General features: G+C 35.2%; 1 protein-coding gene across 11 annotated transcripts in view; it reads left to right on the forward strand.

Annotated features, from left to right (window-relative positions):
- The window catches only part of CAPS2 (calcyphosine 2), a 29,615-nt gene extending 11,514 nt beyond the window's left edge, over window positions 1–18,101 (forward strand). For 10 of the 11 annotated variants that reach the window (XM_032106231.1, XM_032106237.1, XM_032106233.1 and 7 more), the window contains 11 exons: window positions 2,928–2,995; window positions 5,463–5,582; window positions 6,693–6,767; window positions 8,272–8,367; window positions 8,475–8,568; window positions 9,786–9,901; window positions 12,030–12,106; window positions 13,617–13,771; window positions 14,309–14,428; window positions 15,467–15,563; window positions 16,818–18,101. In XM_032106231.1, coding sequence (XP_031962122.1) covers window positions 2,928–2,995; window positions 5,463–5,582; window positions 6,693–6,767; window positions 8,272–8,367; window positions 8,475–8,568; window positions 9,786–9,901; window positions 12,030–12,106; window positions 13,617–13,771; window positions 14,309–14,428; window positions 15,467–15,563; window positions 16,818–16,993 — 1,194 coding nt within the window. In that variant the 3' untranslated portion in view covers window positions 16,994–18,101. The remainder of the gene's footprint in view (window positions 1–2,927; window positions 2,996–5,462; window positions 5,583–6,692; window positions 6,768–8,271; window positions 8,368–8,474; window positions 8,569–9,785; window positions 9,902–12,029; window positions 12,107–13,616; window positions 13,772–14,308; window positions 14,429–15,466; window positions 15,564–16,817) is intronic. The other variant, XM_032106238.1, reaches the window with a different exon arrangement.
- Window positions 18,102–19,557: the final 1,456 nt, after the last annotated feature.

Here is a 19,557-nt window from a genome sequence, read left to right on the forward strand (position 1 = left end):
TGGTCCATGGATTCCATCAGCTCTGCTGCTAGTGTTAGATTGAGTCAGCAACAACTTTGGCTGAGTCTTCAAGCTCCAGGGATGGAGCTTCTACGGCATCTCTAGGCAACATCTTCATGAGACCTGCTATGTCACTATGTGAAGAAGTTCTTCCTGTTGTCCACACCAATCTTCCCAAGGCTCAGTGTGTAACCTTCACCTTCTGTTATACTGTTGGCTACTGTCAAAAAAATTTGGTTCTCACTTTGTAACTTCTCTTCAGAATGCCTCATAGCTGCTGGTTCTGCAAACTAAACAAACCCAAGCTCCCTTAGCATCTCCTTTCAATTGCTTTGGCTCTGATCTTCTGTCAGATCCTTTCTGAGGGAAGGAGGGAGCTCTGAAGACTGGAAACTAGTATGGACTCACTAGCATGCATAGAGGGGAATTAAAACTTTCCTTACATGGATGTACCCAATATGCTTCTTTAATTTCTTACATAGATGTGAATTTTACTCTTTTTAGGGCTGAACAATAGGAGTCTTGCTCATCTGAGGGCAGGCCTTGAATTTAGGATGATTTACAATTAGGAAGAACCTTGATTTGATATTGCATAGTTCAGTATTTGCATATGCAAAGTGATGGCTTTTGTAACTGGTTTTTGAATGTATTGTTGAAAAGGGTTATGCATTCTAACTTTCTCATGGAATATTAAGCCGTGAGAAATTTTATGATTTTTTAAAGTAAATAGCAATTTTAATTCATTTTATTTGCTGATCACTATGCACTGAATTTTGCATCATTGCAAGCATTTATTTGATTTCTAGTCTTGTTGAAGGGAATGCAGATGTTGCACTACTGAGGTCACTGTTAATTTTCATGATAAGAAAATCTTTTGAGAAAGTACTTAAGCTTTTATATTTAGAATAAATTAAAAAATCTATACTATAGGCTGAAGATAATGGAAAAAAGTCTTGAAGTATCCCTAGAGTAACTACTTAATGCTAAAGGAAGTACAGTGAAAGCACTGAGAAAGGGAGCAGTGCAGAACCACAAAATAGAAGATATTCTGTAGCTGCCGTGCTTTAAAATAAAGCCAGGAGGTGTCTGAGCAAGGTGTTACTGGGACCTTCAGAAACCCTTTTGTTATTGATTAGCACTCATGGTCAGCACTGGCTGTCTCTTTCAAGGACCATCTCAGGCTTTCCTAGGTCAAGCTTCTGATAGTGGTAGAATACTGGAAGAAATTGGCAGTAGTAACTGCATGTATGTTCCAATAATTTTCTTTGTAGATCCCTTCCAGTTCAGTTTGTTCTGTGATTTTGTGATTCACAGTCCATGTGTGATTGCCCATAGATATCATATATAACCTCTGAAGAAGGTTGATTTTCTCTGAATGGTCATATTTAGGGAACAACAATTACTACTTTTTTACCAGTGGGAGCTGCTGCAAGTTCAATGTTTGCCTCTGCCCTCCACATTTTTGTAATCTCATAGTAGAGCTTTTGTCTGAGAGCAGAATGGAAGATGTTCCATGAAAGGCTACATTTAGTGACCTAATATTCAATTGAAATTTAAGGTGTAAATTTTTTTTGTTTGTTTGTTTGGGTTTTTTTTTCAGATTCTTTTCAGCATGCTAACTGGTTTGGATCTATAAGCCAGTGTCCATGGAATATGTTATAAAAAACATTGTTCTGTATTATCAGTGTGTTCCTTTACATCATTCTTTTTAAAACATCTGTTACAACAGTTAATGGGTAAAAAATTATTAACTCAGAATAAAGCAGCCTGTAGTGCTAATATGTGCAAAAATGAAACATGAAAGCAAACTAAAAAGCCCTCTATCTCTTATAATTCAGAAATCTTCTAAGGCTTAAAATCAGTTTGGAGTAACCAACAGCTGGTCTGGTGTTACATTAGTTATTTGTGTTTTTTCAATTTTGCTTTCTTTTTTTGGGTAGTGCCAATCTATTTATTTGAAGATTGTGAATTCTACCCATAACATCTCTTGGAATTAGGAATTATCTCTTATAGGTACCTGGGAACCTTTCAGTTCTTCATCCATGCAATTTGAATTTGGTTTGCACACAAGACCAATTAGAAAAATATCTTAATTCTTTAGTTTCAGAATATCTAAAAAAATGTAAGGCTGCGTAAACCCCCTCCGTAATAATAATCTCTATTTTCTCATATATACAAATATTTTTTTGGAATAAAAGGCAACTTTAAATGCAGTAAAAAAGTTCAGATATGTGGAAGATAAAGAGAGGTGCTGAGGCCTGGTTAATGCTGGTGGCCTCCATACTATCTTGTACTTTGGTTTCTCTCTGTGTAACAGGTCATGATCAATGCCTGCACACTTTATAGTGAATGGCACAAGGTTATGGTTCAGTGTTACTCTAATAAAAATAATAATAAGATCATGTTAAATCCCCTTTCCCCTTTAGAATGATATTTCCTGAAAGGTTTTTCAGATTGACCTGTCTCAGCAGAAAATTATTGTGGCATGCAGGAAAGAAAAATCTTCCAACTGAGACTTTAGTCTTAAAAGAATTTTTTTTGACTAAATATTGCTGGAGGTAAAGTTTTATTCTCTTAGTTGGAATCTGTGTCAACCATAAAACCTGGAATAATGTGAGTCTCCGAGTCTCCTCAGGCTCTATTGTACTTACAGAATGTATTGGAAACAATACAGAAACAAGGATTTTTTCTGTCAAATACTAGAATTCTCATATTTATTGCAACTAATATGTATAGACAAATCGAGTGTGTAGCAGAGAATATTATATGTCTTTTATGCAAATAGAACTCTATTAAAACTATAAAAAAATATTAATTGTGACGGTGGTAAGTTTGTGACCTCTGAATGCTGTCTTAAAGGGTAATTTATTATTTGAAGTGCCTGCTGTTATATATTTCATTTGTTCTCAGTCAGTTTTTCATTGCAGGAGGATGTTGCTGCAGAGAGGAGAAAACAGGCTGTTGTAGAACAAGTTATGGTGGATCAATTATGTAGGTAAATGAATTTATAATGTAAAATTTCAGTTTTCCCTACATAAGAATTTAGATCTGTTAGTGTTTAGCTTTTCTTGCTTAAGAGCTGTTTTGGTCATCTTGTTCCAAGTCTTATGAAATCTTATGTAGTAGTATTATTTGCAAAAATTCTTTAAATGAGAAGTCTTTTTAATGCAACTTAAAATATTAGTTTAAAGTGCCATGTGGTTTTGGTTTTTTTTTTTTTCTGTAAATAATTTGAAATTTTATACTTGAACCTATTTTAAGGCCTTTACAATAGCACGAGTTCTTGAAAATAACCCTCTTTCACCTCAAGAAAATATATGGATGCCTGATGTTATAAATTAAATTATACATTAATTATAATATATAATTATATATTTAATATATAATTTATATATATTTATATATTTAATAATAAAATATTAAATATAATATATAAATTAAATTATTACACTTTCTCAATATTTATTGTCCTTTCTAAAAATCTTAGCTTTATTAATATTTATTAATTCTTTATTAATACTGACACAGCACCTTTCAGGCATAAAGGAGTGTTATACTAGTGCTGGGCATGTGGGAACAAAAGGCACTGTTACAATTCGAGTTGATCCAGGTTGTACAGTAAGATCTCCTGCCTTCATTGCTATCCCTTTAGCTACAAGAAAGCATCGCTTCTGTGCAGAAAGATCCCTCTATTTTAAGCATGCTTTAATAATTCAGGGCTTTATGCAAGCTGTCTGGTTATGACAATATAGGAAGATGCAAGCTAGTTTAATATAGTTTCATGTTACTTTACACTTACTAAAAATTAACTGTGGGTATGTCTAGATTATTTTGCATTCTGTACATAGTTTACAATCTCTGGAGTCATCTGCACTGGTTTTCCAGCCCATCAAATCCTAAGATTTTGAGGCTGAAATGTTGTTGCACTTCATCATTTTAGTTTTAATTTGTTTCTGTTACAGTGGCAGTTCAAATGGCCTACATTGTTTAAAAGTCTATTAATGCTTTTCACTATTTAAAAGCTGAGATGACAAGAAGGTTGCCTGAGGGAAACAAAATTGTGATGAAACACAATGTTAAATTCCAAGTATCATTTATCAGGATTAAAATTATGGAGCTATACGGGATAGAAATCCCCAGTTTTCAAATAAGTGCTTGGCCTGTGACAAAGATTATTACAGAGGTGATTTTAAAAATATGCTGATTATGTTAAAGTGTCTCAGTACTACTGATGTTGCATTAAATGTACAGCTTTGTGCATCTTGGATCATGGATGCCCATTCTGTGTTTAACCTCCTTCTGCTGCTTTGCCTTATTTTTCCCATGTATACCTTCTCCTACTCTGAACCCTTCTGTTGATAATGTCAAAACAATATTCAGTAGTTCTGCAGCTGCATCAGGATGAAGTTTTAATTTAAAAAATCTCTCTGTTTATGTTTCAAATATAACTCTGCCAGTACTTCCAAACAAATTGGTATCAGATATCAGGATGTTAATCGGAAAAGATTAGTTCAAAACAGTTGCATTAAAAAAACTATTAAAGGAAACACAAAGGTGTTTTGAATATTTTTTTAATAGGGCCAATCTTGCAGTTAAATCAGTGTAACTGATGTGTACAAAGACGGATCTGTATAGATCAGAGAGCAAGTTTAGAAAACTATAATAGCCATGTAAAATTACTTTTTCCTTCTGATAAACCATTTCAATAGCATAAAAAGCATCTCATTTATTTTTAAAGGGTCTTTTATTTTGTTTACTTGTTGAACTGATACAGAGAATATCAAAATGTTCAAAAACAAGTTCATCTATTTCTTTTCTGCTTGTTGGGACTTTGAGATCCTCTCAGCTGTGTAGTCAGTGCTTTGAGGGAGGAGGTGCCAATGTTTTTGTTGGATGACAGATTGGATGGGGCTCTGAGCAACCTGCTCTAGTGAAAGGTGTCCTGCCCACAGCATGGAGGTTGGAACTGGATGATCTTTAAGGTCCCTTCCAACCTAGGCTATTCTATGGTTCTGTGGTGCCATCACTGGCCAGTACTAGTAACTGCTATCACTAATATTGGAGGGAGCCGTGGTTATAGAACATCACTGGTGGAATATTTACAGAAATAGTGGAAATGATGAAAAACCACACAAACCTTCACACTACCAAGATTTATTTTATATAAAGATATATCGAATATACTTTAAATAATACATATCTACATGTAACATTACATGTTACATTATAGTAGTGCACTGCCAGAATATTACTGCATATGTTTAATTTTGAGAAATAGACTTAAGAATTTGTATAAACAAACAAAAAATTAGGGCCACAAATTTATTCAAGCTTAGTGGGTAACTCCAAGATTGTATTGCTGTATTATTTTTGGGTGTTTTCTTTCCTGCGTAAGAATATGTAAGACCTGAAATTCAGCCATACTAATAGTCAGAGGGCTTCTCCCTGCTCTTTGTGGTCAGAGCTGTTATAAGTGATCCAGAGCAGTCCACATGTTCTGATGCTTGCAAGGAAGCTCAAGGACTTCTGGGAGTTGGGACAGCACCAATGTGTTTTAGAAGAAGGACACTCCATGAAACAAAGTAAGTTTATAAAAATACGTCTTCTGCTGGTTTGTTTTTTTTTTTTTTTAGCTCTGTGAAGTCTGTTTGCCTTTCCAGATGTTTTATTTTTGCCTTGGATCCACCAGCTTCGTGTGAGGCCTTTTTTGTAGCTTCCCTGTGCTTGTTATAGCCTGGTGAGATAACAGGGACCTTTTTATGTGAATTCTCTGTGTATTATGATTGATTCATAGAATTTATAAGACCTGGGAGAACATTGTTAAGCTTACACTGATATTATTCATCACAAGGTTTTGCCAGCCTTTTCCAAGCTGTTGGATGCTTGCAGTCCTGTCATATCCTTTGAGAGATTCCTATCCTGAGGTGCATAAATTGCATAAATATGCATCTGTAAATGCTAATGTAGATCTTCACAATATAATCATACTTTTCTTTCATGTTTTGATTTCTGCTGCAATAATTAACCCTATTGGCATTAAATGACATTCCTGGACTGTCAGCATTGAAATAGTAGCTCCAAGAACTTAAAAAAACCTGAGGAAACACTGTGATCCATAAAATGAAATTAATTTGCAGGTCTGAGTTTTGTTATGTTAATTTTTCTCAACATTCAGGCAAGCATTTCTGCTTTGTGCATTTTAACATCCCTCTCTAAAGTCTTTCTCATTGAATGTCATCTATATATTCTTAAAAAAGAAAAAAGACAACAAAACCAGTCTCAATTTCTTACATCTATCACATAGACAAATCTCCATTTCTGGAACTAGTAATAGGGCCAATGTAAAATATTTAGGTGGGTAGAAAAGGCCCAATCTGGGTATTTTTGTAAAAGAACGCATTGATTCGTGGAAGTATGGTGAGTGACAGAGGTTTCGTTCTTTATATAAGTGTATGCAAACAAAAATCCCATTCATATCTATGCTCTCTGTGAATGTACTCTCATATTATATAATAACAGAACACTTTACAGCTCTGAGTTGCTCTCTAATTCAACTACAAAGGATCATCTCCTCAGCCAGTTGCCAAGGATACCGTATTTCATGTTTTTTGCTGTTTGGAAATGGTTGATTTTTATGTAACATTTATCTGTGAGCATATAGGTATCATTAACATGCTGCATTATTTTCACAGGATAAGGACCAAATCAGGACTAACTGAGAGCATGCTCTCCAACAAGCTACGCTTTGATAGTAGGATTATATCGAGGTAATCACAAATTTTGTGAAGCTTTTCAGTTCTCTGAATTTGTGAATGATGATTACTCTCTTGAACTAATTAATTGCGCTGAATGTTTAAGAAAAAAAGTACATGTGGGTTTCCACATATAGCACAAATTTTGACATGGCTAATGGATAGTGGCTTTACAGTTGCCCTGTACAATGTTAAGATCTGTTAGCAGTGTTATATTACTATCTAACCCATAGCTCTATTCAGGACAGTTAGCACAGGGACTGTGTAAAACAGTGCTTTTAGCTGTTGCATCTCAGTTGATTAAAATTATTTTAGTCTTATCTTAGATGTGGCAACTACTATAAGTAGTAATGGCTTTGCAACTTTTTCATAGCTCCTTATGCATTAAATTTTAGAACGTCTTTGAAACTGTTCTTATTTGAGTAGTGGTGGCATAAACATATTTTTCAATTCTGAAAGTGATGCTTTTCTGCAGCTGTGAGCTTTATGCTTGTTAGACACAGCTGAGTATTCAGCAACATACTTTCATATACCTCAACGAATGCAGTAGTCCTGGTGTGTGTAATCCTTTTGTTAATGAGTGAAAATTATATTGGCATACTAAAACATGAAGCCTCCAGAGGTGTTTTTAGCATTATGGAGAATGGAATATTGAATTAAAAATGTGACTGAATCCATTTCATGGTGGGTTAAAGAAAATAGTCGAATAGCTCTTTAAAAAAATAAATTGTTCAGCATGCAACAGTGGAAATAAAATAGATACTGAGAGCAGCCTTGAGGAGAACTTGAGGGTGCTGGTGGATGAGAAGTTCAACATGATCTGGCAGTGTGTGCTTGCACCCAGGAAACCAGCCATGTCCTGGGCTGCACCAAAAGAAACATGGCCAGCAGGACAAGGGAGGGGATTCTGCCGCTCTGCTTCTCTCCTGTGAGAGCCCACCTGCAGTGCTGTGTTCACCTCTGGGGTCCCAGCATGAGAAGGACCTGTTGGAGTGATCCACAGGAAGGTCACAAAGATGATCAGAGGGATGGAGCACTTCTCTTATGAAGACAGGCTGAGAGAGTTGAATTGTCCAGTCAGGAGAAGGGAAGGCTCCAGGGAGACCCTTTTGCAGCCTTCCAGTGCCTACAGGAAGGCTGTAGGAAAGCTGGAGAGGGACTTTTTACAAGGGTGTGTAGTTATAGGTCAAGGGGGAATGGCTTCAAAATAAAAGCAGGCAGGTTTAGATTAGATATTAGGAAGAAATTCTTTACTGTGAGGGTTGTGAGGTACTGGAACAGGTTGCACAGAGGATGCCTCATCCCTGGAAGTGTTCAAGGCCAGGCTGGATGGGGCTCTGAGCAGCTTGATCTAGTGGAAGGTGTCACCACCCATGGCAGGGGTTTTGGAACTAGATGATCTTTAATGTCCCTTATAACTCAAACCATTCTGATTCCAAAATAAATGTTACTTATGTTTGGGTTGAATTGGATTTATATAGATGAAAAACATAAAGATGCTTTTCAATTTTCCTTCTAGAAATGGTCATGATGCTTGTAGAGAGTTGGTTGGATTTTTTTTTGCATGTGACAAATCCCTTACAGTGTATGAATTTCGACAGTTTGGAAAAAACAGGTAGGATAAATTACTTTTTAAAAAGGTTTTAGAAAACATATTTCACTGTATCTAAGAAGCTTAAATAAATTTAATTGGTTTAATACCAGTTTTGGATTATTTCACAGGACAAATGCCTTGCCTTTCATTCAGAAGGGAATTTATCAACATCAACGTGGACAAAGAAAGGGGAAAGCTTATGATCTTAGTGACTTCTACATTGTAAGTATTCTTCTGCTGAATGTAAAACTATTTTTCTGGAAGTAATATTTGGATATTTGAATTGAAAATTGTGATCTAACCTTCTTGGAAGACCAAAATTCTTCCCCTTGGGTAACGTTTTTGAATTAAAGATTTTCAGAAGTCTGGATTATTTAGCTGTCCCACATTTTAGAGATTCCAATTAAGGTTTCAGATTAATCTGTAGTTTGGAGTTTTCCCCCTAGAGGGCACAAGACTGCAGACAGTGTGGACCTTTTTTAGGCGAAATGATCCGCTCGGGATGGAGAGTCCTGAAGAGGAAGTAGACTAAAGTACTTGTTAAAAGTCAATAATCTTTGCAAGGTCTGCTGGCATTTTTAACTCGAAGCAATGATTAAATATTTTTTAAACATGAAGAAATCGTGTGTTAATTGTTTCCTACCGTTTGTAAACCACTAGCTTTTTAGAGCAAGTGTATGAAACAATGTTAAACTTTGTCTACCAGCTGATCTAATGACTGAATAAAAATCATATTGCACCTTCTGTACTGCTGTTCTTCCACACTGGGTTAAGTGCTCATGGTATGTAAATACTTAGCAAGTTTTCAAGTACAGACTGTTTTCACCAAATTCTTCACGTGCTCCTGCAAATCTGAAGTTCAGAGCAAAAACTGTGTTTGTGTGAAGTGTTGAAAGTAAAAGAAGTTGACAGTAGTTTTTAGTGTGTTTTTTCTAATAACATGCCTATCCTAACTGCTTACACAGCCACCGAAGAATTTTCAAGATGAAATAGATGAGTTTATGATATGGAAGATAAAGCTACATGTTAGGGATTTTCATCTGCAGCCTGCATATGGAAATGTGTTCTGAATAAAGATGCATCTTAAAGTCCTCCAGAAAATGTACTGCTCCAAAGTAGATCTTTGGAATGATGTATCTGTGAGACTCCATATCTGTGATCATGCTTTCTGGGCTGACATTAAGATACACAGATCTCTCACAAAGTCCAAGTGGTTGAGACCCTTGCAAAATATCAGTGTCTCTGCCTCCACCTCCCAAATTCATGAGTTTTGGAGACTTTATACCCAGGCTTGCACAGATATTACAGTTAGAGCTACTGCATTTTTTATTCTTCTCAGCATTCTTTGCTTCTAGTTTGCTGCTTTTCTTTCTTTCCCCTTCCCCTCTATTTATGAAATACCCAACCTATTTTTAAATCATTGTGTGCTTTAACAACAGGGAGCTAATCTAACTTTCCGAAGTGTTGATCATAACCTTCCAGAAAGTGTTAAGCAGAACCCCGTCTTTACCCTTCGTGTGATAAATATTGATGAAGCAGCTATGGATTATCTGAAGTAAGTGCTGCTAACTGCTTTTCAAATTACCTTTCCTTCCTTAAGCAAAAAAATATTCTTTTGAGCTCCTAATACCTTATTACTTATACTGCTAAAAACAGAATCCATATTTAGGCTGTTGTTAGGAGAAATTAGTAATAGATGTTAGTGGTTTTTGCACAGTTCAGTAACTTCCTAGAACGGTAAGGAGTAATTTTAAAGTAAGAATTGAAACATGAAGCTGCTCTATTTCCTTTGTTTGAGGTCACATGTTTTTATATGCAAATCATATACCTCAGTTTGTGCCCATAGCCTCTTGTCTTGTCCACAGGCACCACTGAGCAGAGCCTGTCTCAGTTTCTTTACTCCTTTCTGTCAGGTATTCATATGTGTTTGAGGGTAAGATGCCTCAAGGCTTCTATTCTCTGGGCTAAACAATTCCAGCTCTCCCAGCCTCTCCTCATATATCTCATACTTTGATCCTTTCCTGATTAGGAAGAGCAATAATTTTAATCTCAATTAAATATGCTCAGTATCTAAAGGCTATTTTGTTAGCAGAACTTGACTATTATTTTTCTTTCTGCAAGTGTTTAGACACATGAAGCTTGTTCTCAGTTACAGTAATATTCACTTAAAGTCCCTTTACACTGAAAGCTTTACAAAGGAGCCATAGTAAGCTAACAGTGCATAGAAAATTCAAATTTAATTGGTTCTAGAACTATATAGTTGTATGATGCTTAGTGCTAATTGTTCCCTCTCTGCAAGGCTTCAGCGAAATAAAACACAATATAGTTTAATTTCAGATAGTTTATGTAAGACATTTTACATCTCAGGAGCTTATCACTCAAGTAAACAGCTTTTTCTTTCATTTGTTGCTAATCTTATACCTGTGAAATTTGAAGTTGAACCAATGTTATCTCTGAATAGAAGAACCAGAAAGAAGACCGGCTCAATAGGTTGAAATTTTGGATTTTCTGCTACCTGTGGTGGAATAGATTATTTCTTTCTTTTTTACTCTGTGTTCTTTCCATTAGTGGCAAAATTTCAGTCTGTCTTTTTCTTCTGTATGAGGATGTTATTGAGCACTCTGTTCTCTGGTGCAAAACTCTTGAACTGCGTCCTCTTACTTTCATTACTCTACTGACAGAAAATCCTGTTCAGCTATAATCCAAAAGGTCTATTGCAGGTTCCCAGGAGCAGCTATGCCCTGCTGTCACAAACCGTGAATCTTCCGGTTTACATGTGTTCTAGAGGGAGTACATTGCCCTCTGCAGGTGGTTGTTGACTTTCCAATTTAGGTGATCTGATGTAGGTAAGCTTTTAGGGACTTCATAATGGGAGGTATCCAAAGAGGAGATGAAAAGTCCTACTAGATAGCAGAGAGATAAGTCTTTCACCTCAGAAAGCAGGAGGAGAAGTATGCCATGGCAAAACACTGGTAAGCAAGCAGCTCAGAGTTGACAGTAGTGCTTTTCCATTTTTTTTAAATATTCTGATTAATAATAATATTAATAATTAATAAAATTAATATTTTAATATTCTGATTAAAATAATTTGTTGGTTTGGTTTGTTTTTGTTTTTTTTTTTTCCTTCCAGTAGGTTCTTCCACAATATTTTTTTACCAAGCTTTATAATAATTTCTGATGAAGGCTTATGGGAAGTCCTTCTCAGAAAGGAACTTAGCCAAAAGAAACCCACAAAATTTAACCATAATTTCTAGATAGACTTTTGGTCTAAACCTTTGCTATTTAATTTCCAAAGAGAGTGTTAAAAAGTATTTAATGTTATTTTCCTGTTGGTGATTAAATGTAGTTGCTTTAACAAACTCTTCCAGTGGTATGAGATTAGGATTGTCTTGAACTAAACTTCTGGAGATTTTATGCACGGGAGGAATTATCCATGATTAATGAATTAGTAGAGGAGATGCCCATGTGATATTGTTAGAAAGTAATTCCTGCATATCTGCAGCAGGCCAGCAAGGACTTTTGTGAGCACCCTCTCAAACTCAGCAATTGGATATTGTGCTTATAAGGGTAGTATATGAATTAAATAGTAAGTTCAGTATGTGACGGTTTTTTACAACAGCTGTTTTGAATATAGTCATATTACACGTAATTTCACTAATCAACATTAATTTTGATTTCTTTAGAGCTTCTTCTGTGGAACTCAAGCAAGAGTGTTCCGGGCAAGTGGTTGATGACAGTGAAGTTTTCAAGAAGATTCAAGGTTTCTGTCTACCAGAACTCATTTAATTTTAATTTCCATATCTTTATATTTACAGCTCAGTGCAATGAACAATAGTGATGTTATAAAGACTTTATTTGTGTAAATGAAATTAAACAAAAGGTAGATATTTATCAGGATATTATTAGAATCTGATACCAGCACAAATCAGTCATAAGAATGCTTTCTCCTGTCTCTTCAAATCAACAGTCTGGGTAAAGATTGTGCAGAATGTACAGAGTCATTGTGAATGTGAACAATAAAATGTTAATCTCTGTGTTGACATAATCTCTGAAAAAATTCTGAAACATAATGCTGATGCTATGTTACACTGGCATTAAAGTTGTTATTGGCCAAGTGTACAAACACCATGAGTGTAATTGAATAGTGTACTCTGGAATATGTAAATAAATTCTACCACATTCCTATCCCAGTCTTTAGGACAAAGGCCTAGCTTTTTGTTAAAAATTATGAAAAGATGTTTGTACAGTGCTGTGTATTATTTTTGTAACCTTGTTTTCAACAAAAATGGTTGATCTGAGCAGCTCACAGCTCGTATAATCACCCCTGTTTACTGTCATTAACTAAACGTGTATTAAGTAGGCACTCTTGGGTCACTAGAATCTGCTCGGACATTTATTTTTACAAAAAATTTGTTGGAATAATAATTAGGGTTATTTTTAATCCTGTAGTTATTCCATTTTTTCCCTGTGCATAATAGACACAAGCTGGCTTTTCAATTATCTGACTTCCTCTAAGGTGTGGCCTGGAAGAATGTTGTGCGTATACTTCAAGGCACCTTTTAAGATATGTCTGAGTTTCAGCTTCACTGGAAAAAAACTTCCTTCTTTCACCTTGCCCCTATTTGTCTTTAAATTGTAGACACAAGTAATTTGAAGGTAATAGCAGGTGACTTCTGTTAACAGAGTATGCTGAGAAACTCAGACATACCTAAGTAAATATGCTAGCTGCAGACTTTCATATGTCTTACCATAGAAATTGTTCTTTGCATATAATTTAGGAATGATTTTGCCAAATTAGTCATGTTTGCTTTTGTTTCCACATGTACTTAACAAGTCTGTACAATAAAGAAGCAACTCTGTGTCTCATAATGGAATGATTGCATTGTTCTGAAGTAGTTGTTCCAAATTTACTTAGTATGTTGAATCATGGCATGTAATCAGTTCCCACAGAAGTGGGCAGTTTTAGAATCTGAGCATATAGAGTGCAATAGCCATTTTTTCTTTCCTTATGTGATCTCTTTAAAAAAAATTCATTAGGTATTGCTTGTTAGACATGCTTTATATGATTTCCACTCAAATATTAAATAACTGATGGTTTCCTTTTGTATTGGCATTCTCTTATCAAAGACAAGGGAGCCAGAATGCATGGGTATGTCTTTTTGACCAGCACCATCATATGTAGATGTGATGTTCTTTACTTCCATATTGTCTCCATAGCAAGTGGACAACTTCAGGTAAAGGTTGTGTCCTTTATTTCTCTAAATCCTCAGGTATTTTCAGAGAAACACTAAGTAAAAGAGGAGTTCGGGTTATAACAGGCTTAGGAAAGTATTTCCGACAAATAGACAAGAAAAGAAATGGTCTTCTCTCTCAAGCAGCCTTTAAAGAAGCTCTAAAAGTATTCCATTTGGAAATGCCTGAAGGGGTAAGTCTACCTGAAACTGTAAACATGGGTATTATCTTTCTTAATTTATGGAATCGCTTCTTTTCTTTGCTTAAATACCTGGGTTTTGCATGTTTTCTTTTGATGGTGTTTTTTTTTCCCCTTGTGGTATATTGACATTTCTGCATTCAGTTCTATGTGAAGTTCTTAAGAATAAAAAATAATATAGTTAAAAACATGCAATCTTTTTACATCATAACATGAAGAAGCGTGATTGCAATCCATTTTTTCTCTTTAGGCTTAAAAAAAATTAGTTTATGCTGTTTACTTAGATTTTTCCTTTGTTTTATATATTATGTTGTAAAAGTAGCTCACAGCTATCTGCGAATAGAACTGCGAATAATGTGAATTATGGTCATCAGTGACCACTGATGACATGCATTATTTTTACAAATCTGTGAGTGAGTTTGGATCTAGAAGTTTGGGGGGTGTTGTGAGAATTCTGTAATTTCCCATGATAGCAATTGTTTTATTCCAGGATATAGTGAAGAACTTTGTCAATATATTTTTAAATTGCAGGACTTCAGATCCTTATGGCTAATTCTTGATGATAGCAAGAGTGATAAGGTTGACTATGGAGAATTTACTCATGCCATATTTGGAGAAATGAATGAATATAGGAAAGCATCTGTGAGAAAAGTAAGTTTTATTGTAGATATTTTAAGTGTAAATATTTTGCAGTCTAATTTTGGAGTTAGTTGCTCATCATATTCTAGTTGTTGGGTTTTGTTGTTTTTCTTAAGTTCTGTACCTGGAAATTGACTTCTTAAAGTTTCAGATCAGTTTATCAAAAGAAAATAAGTTAGTAGACTGCATGTTGCATTGTTAAATTAGTTCATTTTAAATTCCAGGATTAATTCCTTTATTATTTTGAGTCTTCACCCATACGTGCTATTCTTATAGTTCAGTCCAGTGTATAAAGCATCTGGCACCCTGAGATGATCTCTTCCAGAAGTCTGTTTCCTTATTTTGGCAAATGACTATATATGTGTAGACTTTTTTCCCACAGTGCCTGAAATAGGAGGCAGTAATACTTGTCTCCTTTGAGACCTACAGTATATTCGTGAGACATGTTCTATTTGAAATGCCACTTGTTATTTGTCTACAATGTAATGTGGAGTTGTTTGCAGCATCAAACACTGATGACAAACCAGCGAAATGAGTAGCAACTGGATATCAAGATCAAGAAAAATCACATATACTTTCATGCTTTCAGTCATGGAGGATCTGACTCTCCTAGCCTTATGTATCAAGCATGTGTATTTGAGTAAACTGAAATGAAAATGAAGCTGCTGTTAGCAATGCTGAAGAGGCTGTGTGGAGGCTTCTGTCAGAATGATGCGGAATCTTAATAATTGGAGGAGACAGAAGGGGGAAGCAGCTTAACTTCTGATTCTAAGGATGAGCTAGAAATTAGGGAGAGAAGACAATTTTTTTTGAGTTGACCAGGGAAGACACATTTGATGTGAAAACTGTTGAGGTAAAATATTCATGCAACTGCATAATCTAGAATGATTTTCTGATATCTGGTGCCTTACATAAAATAGGTAAATTGACATAATCCATTGTGCAAGATCTAAAAGTATGTGCTAGGTAGTTAAGTGCATTTGATCTTTTCATCTCCCCACTTTTTTTTTTCCCCTTAGATACTTATATGAAACTTTTTTTCCCCTACAGGCTTATATGAAACTAGATTTCAACAAAACTGGGAGTGTCCCTGTGGTAGATGTCAGAAAATGTTACTGTGCAAAGAAGCATCCTCTAGTATTGGCAGGTAATTCACATGAACAAACAAACAAACAAAAATCTGTAACTATGGAAGTCATCTTGTTAGCAGAGATAGCAGATCCAGAAACTGCTTGGAAATACAGACTTTGGCTTAGACTTGAGCTGTTAAAGGGGAACTTCTTTCATGTGAGGACTTAAAACTGAGTCTCTCCAGAACATGACTATAAGTAGTAATGGAGTTCATATACACAATTTTAATACTTGCTCTTTATCAAGCTGCTAATACTGCCTGTTTGCAGAGTAGTTCTTTTCCCTACCTCTGAAAGCAGTTATTTCTCAGCTTTCATCTGTAAGTTATCAGTGGCAAATATGATATTAGTAATTTTCACTTAGTAGGATACTCTCATTTTCACATTACTGTTTTCTATCAAAACTGACACGGAATGTACTCAGCACTTGAATAATTTATTCAGAAGGAACTTAATTTATTTCTGGGACAGGTTTGTCATCCTTAATAGAGGAAATGCTGGTTTCTTCATTATTTTTTCAGGATTCTCAAAAATGTTTAAAGTCTGCCATTGAAAAAATAGGAGTTTAAATATTTGTATGTCAGTTTCTAAAATAATACCTCCATGTACCAGCCTAGTCACTGTGAAAGTCTCCATGGTGCCATGACCCTTTCTTTTTTACCTGTAGAAGAGAGGATTTTTTTTTTATATTGCCAGTGATTTTAATGGTAACACATGAAGTCACATGGGGTATAGGGATACCATATGTGATTTTTTTTCCAATACTATAATTCCATATATTTTGTACTTTTTTTCTCAATACTATGAAATCATCTTGAATATTATCTTTATAAAATTGCTAGGACACAGATGTAAATTGCAGAACACTTTTGAAATGCCAATTTCCATCTTAAAGTTTTCCTAGAACTTTGAAGTTTTATTACAGTAAACACATGCTTTCTTACAAGATAACTTCAGAATTTTAGTTTACAAATGCATTATGCAGCTTTTGCAGTCATATGAAGAAAAAAATTTTCCTGATCTCATAACTCATTGCAGTTCGCTGATCCCATGTTTTCTGTTGATACTTAATTCTATCATCCTATTAAAGTAAGGTTTCTACTGATGGTATTAAGTGAGCCAATGACTTAATTCTGAAACCACAATATTGAATTCGTTCATGAAAAAAATATTTGCAAGCGAAAATTTGACAATTTCTTGCCTGAAGTATATTAAATGCTACATATTCACTCTTCTTTAAAATGTATTAATAAAAAAATATACTTTCATAGGCAAAGCTGCAGAAGAAGAAATTAAATCGTCATTTCTAGAAACATTAGGAGAGTCCTGCAGCAACCCCAATGAAGTGTCCTATTCTGAGTTTGAAGATTACTATGAAGGATTAAGTTTTGGAATCACGGGTGATGATGATTTTGTTAATATCTTAAGGAATTCATGGGGAATTTAGAGTGGAAGATGACAAAAAAGAAGAAGGGATATTTTCTAAACAAGGAGTGACTAAATAAGAGAGGATTTAGTCTTGATGTGCATTACTTTATAATTAGTGTCTTAAACTGATTTCAGGGACTGAAAACTTTAGATGTTTTCAGAATAAGACATGGCAAATTTTCTGCAGTGTCTGTTGAGTTATGCTAGCCACTCATCTAATAAAAATGCTGTTCATGTCTTTTCACTGGAAATAATTAAGGCTGTTTCCCATATGAAAAGCCATAATTTTTTTATATTAAAATAAAGTAGCCTATTTTAAAACAAGAGGGAATTAGACTACTAAAATGCCTGAAGGGGTACGTGCAAGAGAAAATTTTGGTTTATGATGCATTGTGAAAAGCTTCAGATTTGACTGCATAAATGTCAATGGTAGCTTTTCTTCAGGAATTTCTTATAACATTCTTTGTCTTGCTTATTTTTTCTTATGCTGGTACTTAGCTTGAAAGAGAGCAGGTCATCCTTTTCCACTGCTGAGGATGTCTGCAGTACTGAAAGTGCAGAGATGTTCACAGCATTTAGCCCCTTGGCCTATGCACCATCTTGACTGATCTCGCTTTGTCATTTTGGTCAGGCATCTGAAGCTGAGCATTGAATCTCAAAGGTTTTAGTAATCACACATGTATTTTGTAATGCATCCTTTCCTGTATTTTGGTAAGTGGTTTTCAAAACAAATATATTGTATTTAAATATCTGCTTACTTTATATTGCTGGGATTTTAACTAAAACATAGAAATTATATATTTTGTCAAACTGATATATAGCATTTACTATCTAGTCTGAAAGTATAAAACAGAAAAGTATATTTTAAAAAGCCCAAAACATCCACTTCTGCCACCAGAAAAATTGAATCATAAATTAAAATATTCTTTGCTACTTCAAATGTTCTCACAGATACTCTTTTCAGTATAATACATCTTGTTAATTCTGTAAAATTCTTTGTGTTAAGAAATAAAAATATATAGTTAATGGGAGAGAGACTTTGGTTTTGATAGACCTGTCACTGAAATTAACTGTATGTTGAACTGCATTTCTTAAGGCTATGCAATTAAAATATATGTTTCCTCTGAGCTTGTCTGCCTGGTTTTGAATTTATAGTCTGTGATTAAAAGAACCTTCCTCTGAGACAGAATTTGTGTTTCACAGGAATTACAGGGCAGTGCTGGAATGGATGCTGAAATGAGGAACTTTGGTCCCCCTGTGGCTGACTAGTACAGTCTAGATATAATACTTCCTTGTTGTAATAGCTTGTGTGTTTTTATGTCTGGATTGTTTGACCATGACCTCAGTTGTAACAAGTGTTGGAGGCTCCACTCTAAATCCTCAAATGAGGCATTTCGGGGAGTTCTTTTGGGGCTGCAAAAGTCAGTATGTATTTGTTTACAGGGAAAGGCAGATTTTGTCAATGTTAATTCTAAGCAAGAATTCTGACTCATGGTTTTCTTGTTCTGCATTCCTGCTGGAATTTCTCTCTCTGGAAAGGTTTTGTTAATTAGTGTTCTTGGAACTGGTGGTTCTGAGAAGGGCAGGTGATTCTGAGAAGGTCAAATTTAGCTGGTTCGAGAGGGATCTGTTTGTTAATGTGTCCATTCAATAACTGAAAAAATACCAAGTGGCATTTTTGTTAATTTTTTAAAGAATCATGTGCTCTATTTAGATTTATTCACTTAGGAGAATTGTTCCAACAGGTAAAACTGTAACTCAATTTAATGAATGAAAGTGATTGTGAAATGAGGTATTGACATAATTCTTTTTGCAATGTTTAATTTTATTGTGAAGCTTTCAGGAAAACTGTTCCACATTTTCCTATGGAATTGAAAAAATCAAGACAAGTAGGCCTGCTAAGTGGGCCTGCTTATAGGAAGAAGCTGTATAGGTCACATCTGCTGCAAATTAAGTGTTCTTTATTTTGTTGTTATCATAGAAATGAGGTGCTGTTATAAGAACATAGCTTTGGTAATCCTGCACTTTTTTTATCTGAAGACAGATCCCTAACAGGATAATCTAAGATAAATTCTAAAGGTCAAAATTTGCCTGAGAATGAAAGTACTCTAGTAATTACTATACCTAACTGGCTGGGTGTATAATTTCTATTAACTACAAGGTCAGTTACGCAGGTCCTGCTTGACCAACCTGATCTCCTTTTATGATCAAGTGACCTGCCTAGTGGATGAGGGAAAGACTTTGGGTGTTGTCTACCTGGACTTCAGTAAAGCTTTTGACACCATTTCCCACAGCATTGTTCTGGAGAAACTGGCTGCTCATAGCTTGGAGAGGTGTGCTGTTTGCTGAGTAAAAAGCTGGCTGGTTAGCTGGGTCCAGGAGGGTGGTGGTGAATGGAGCTACATCCAGCTGGTGATCGGTCACTGGTGGTGTCCTCCAGGGCTCAGTCATGGGGATAGTCCTGTTAAATACCTTTACTGATGATCTGGATGAGAGAATCAAATGCCTCCTTAGTAAGTTTGTAGACTGCATGGAAGTGTTGATCTGCGGAGGGTAGGAAGGCTCTGCAGAGGGATCTGGACA

This window comes from Corvus moneduloides, chromosome 4, assembly GCF_009650955.1.
Source record: "Corvus moneduloides isolate bCorMon1 chromosome 4, bCorMon1.pri, whole genome shotgun sequence".
Taxonomy (NCBI): Eukaryota; Metazoa; Chordata; class Aves; order Passeriformes; family Corvidae; genus Corvus; species Corvus moneduloides.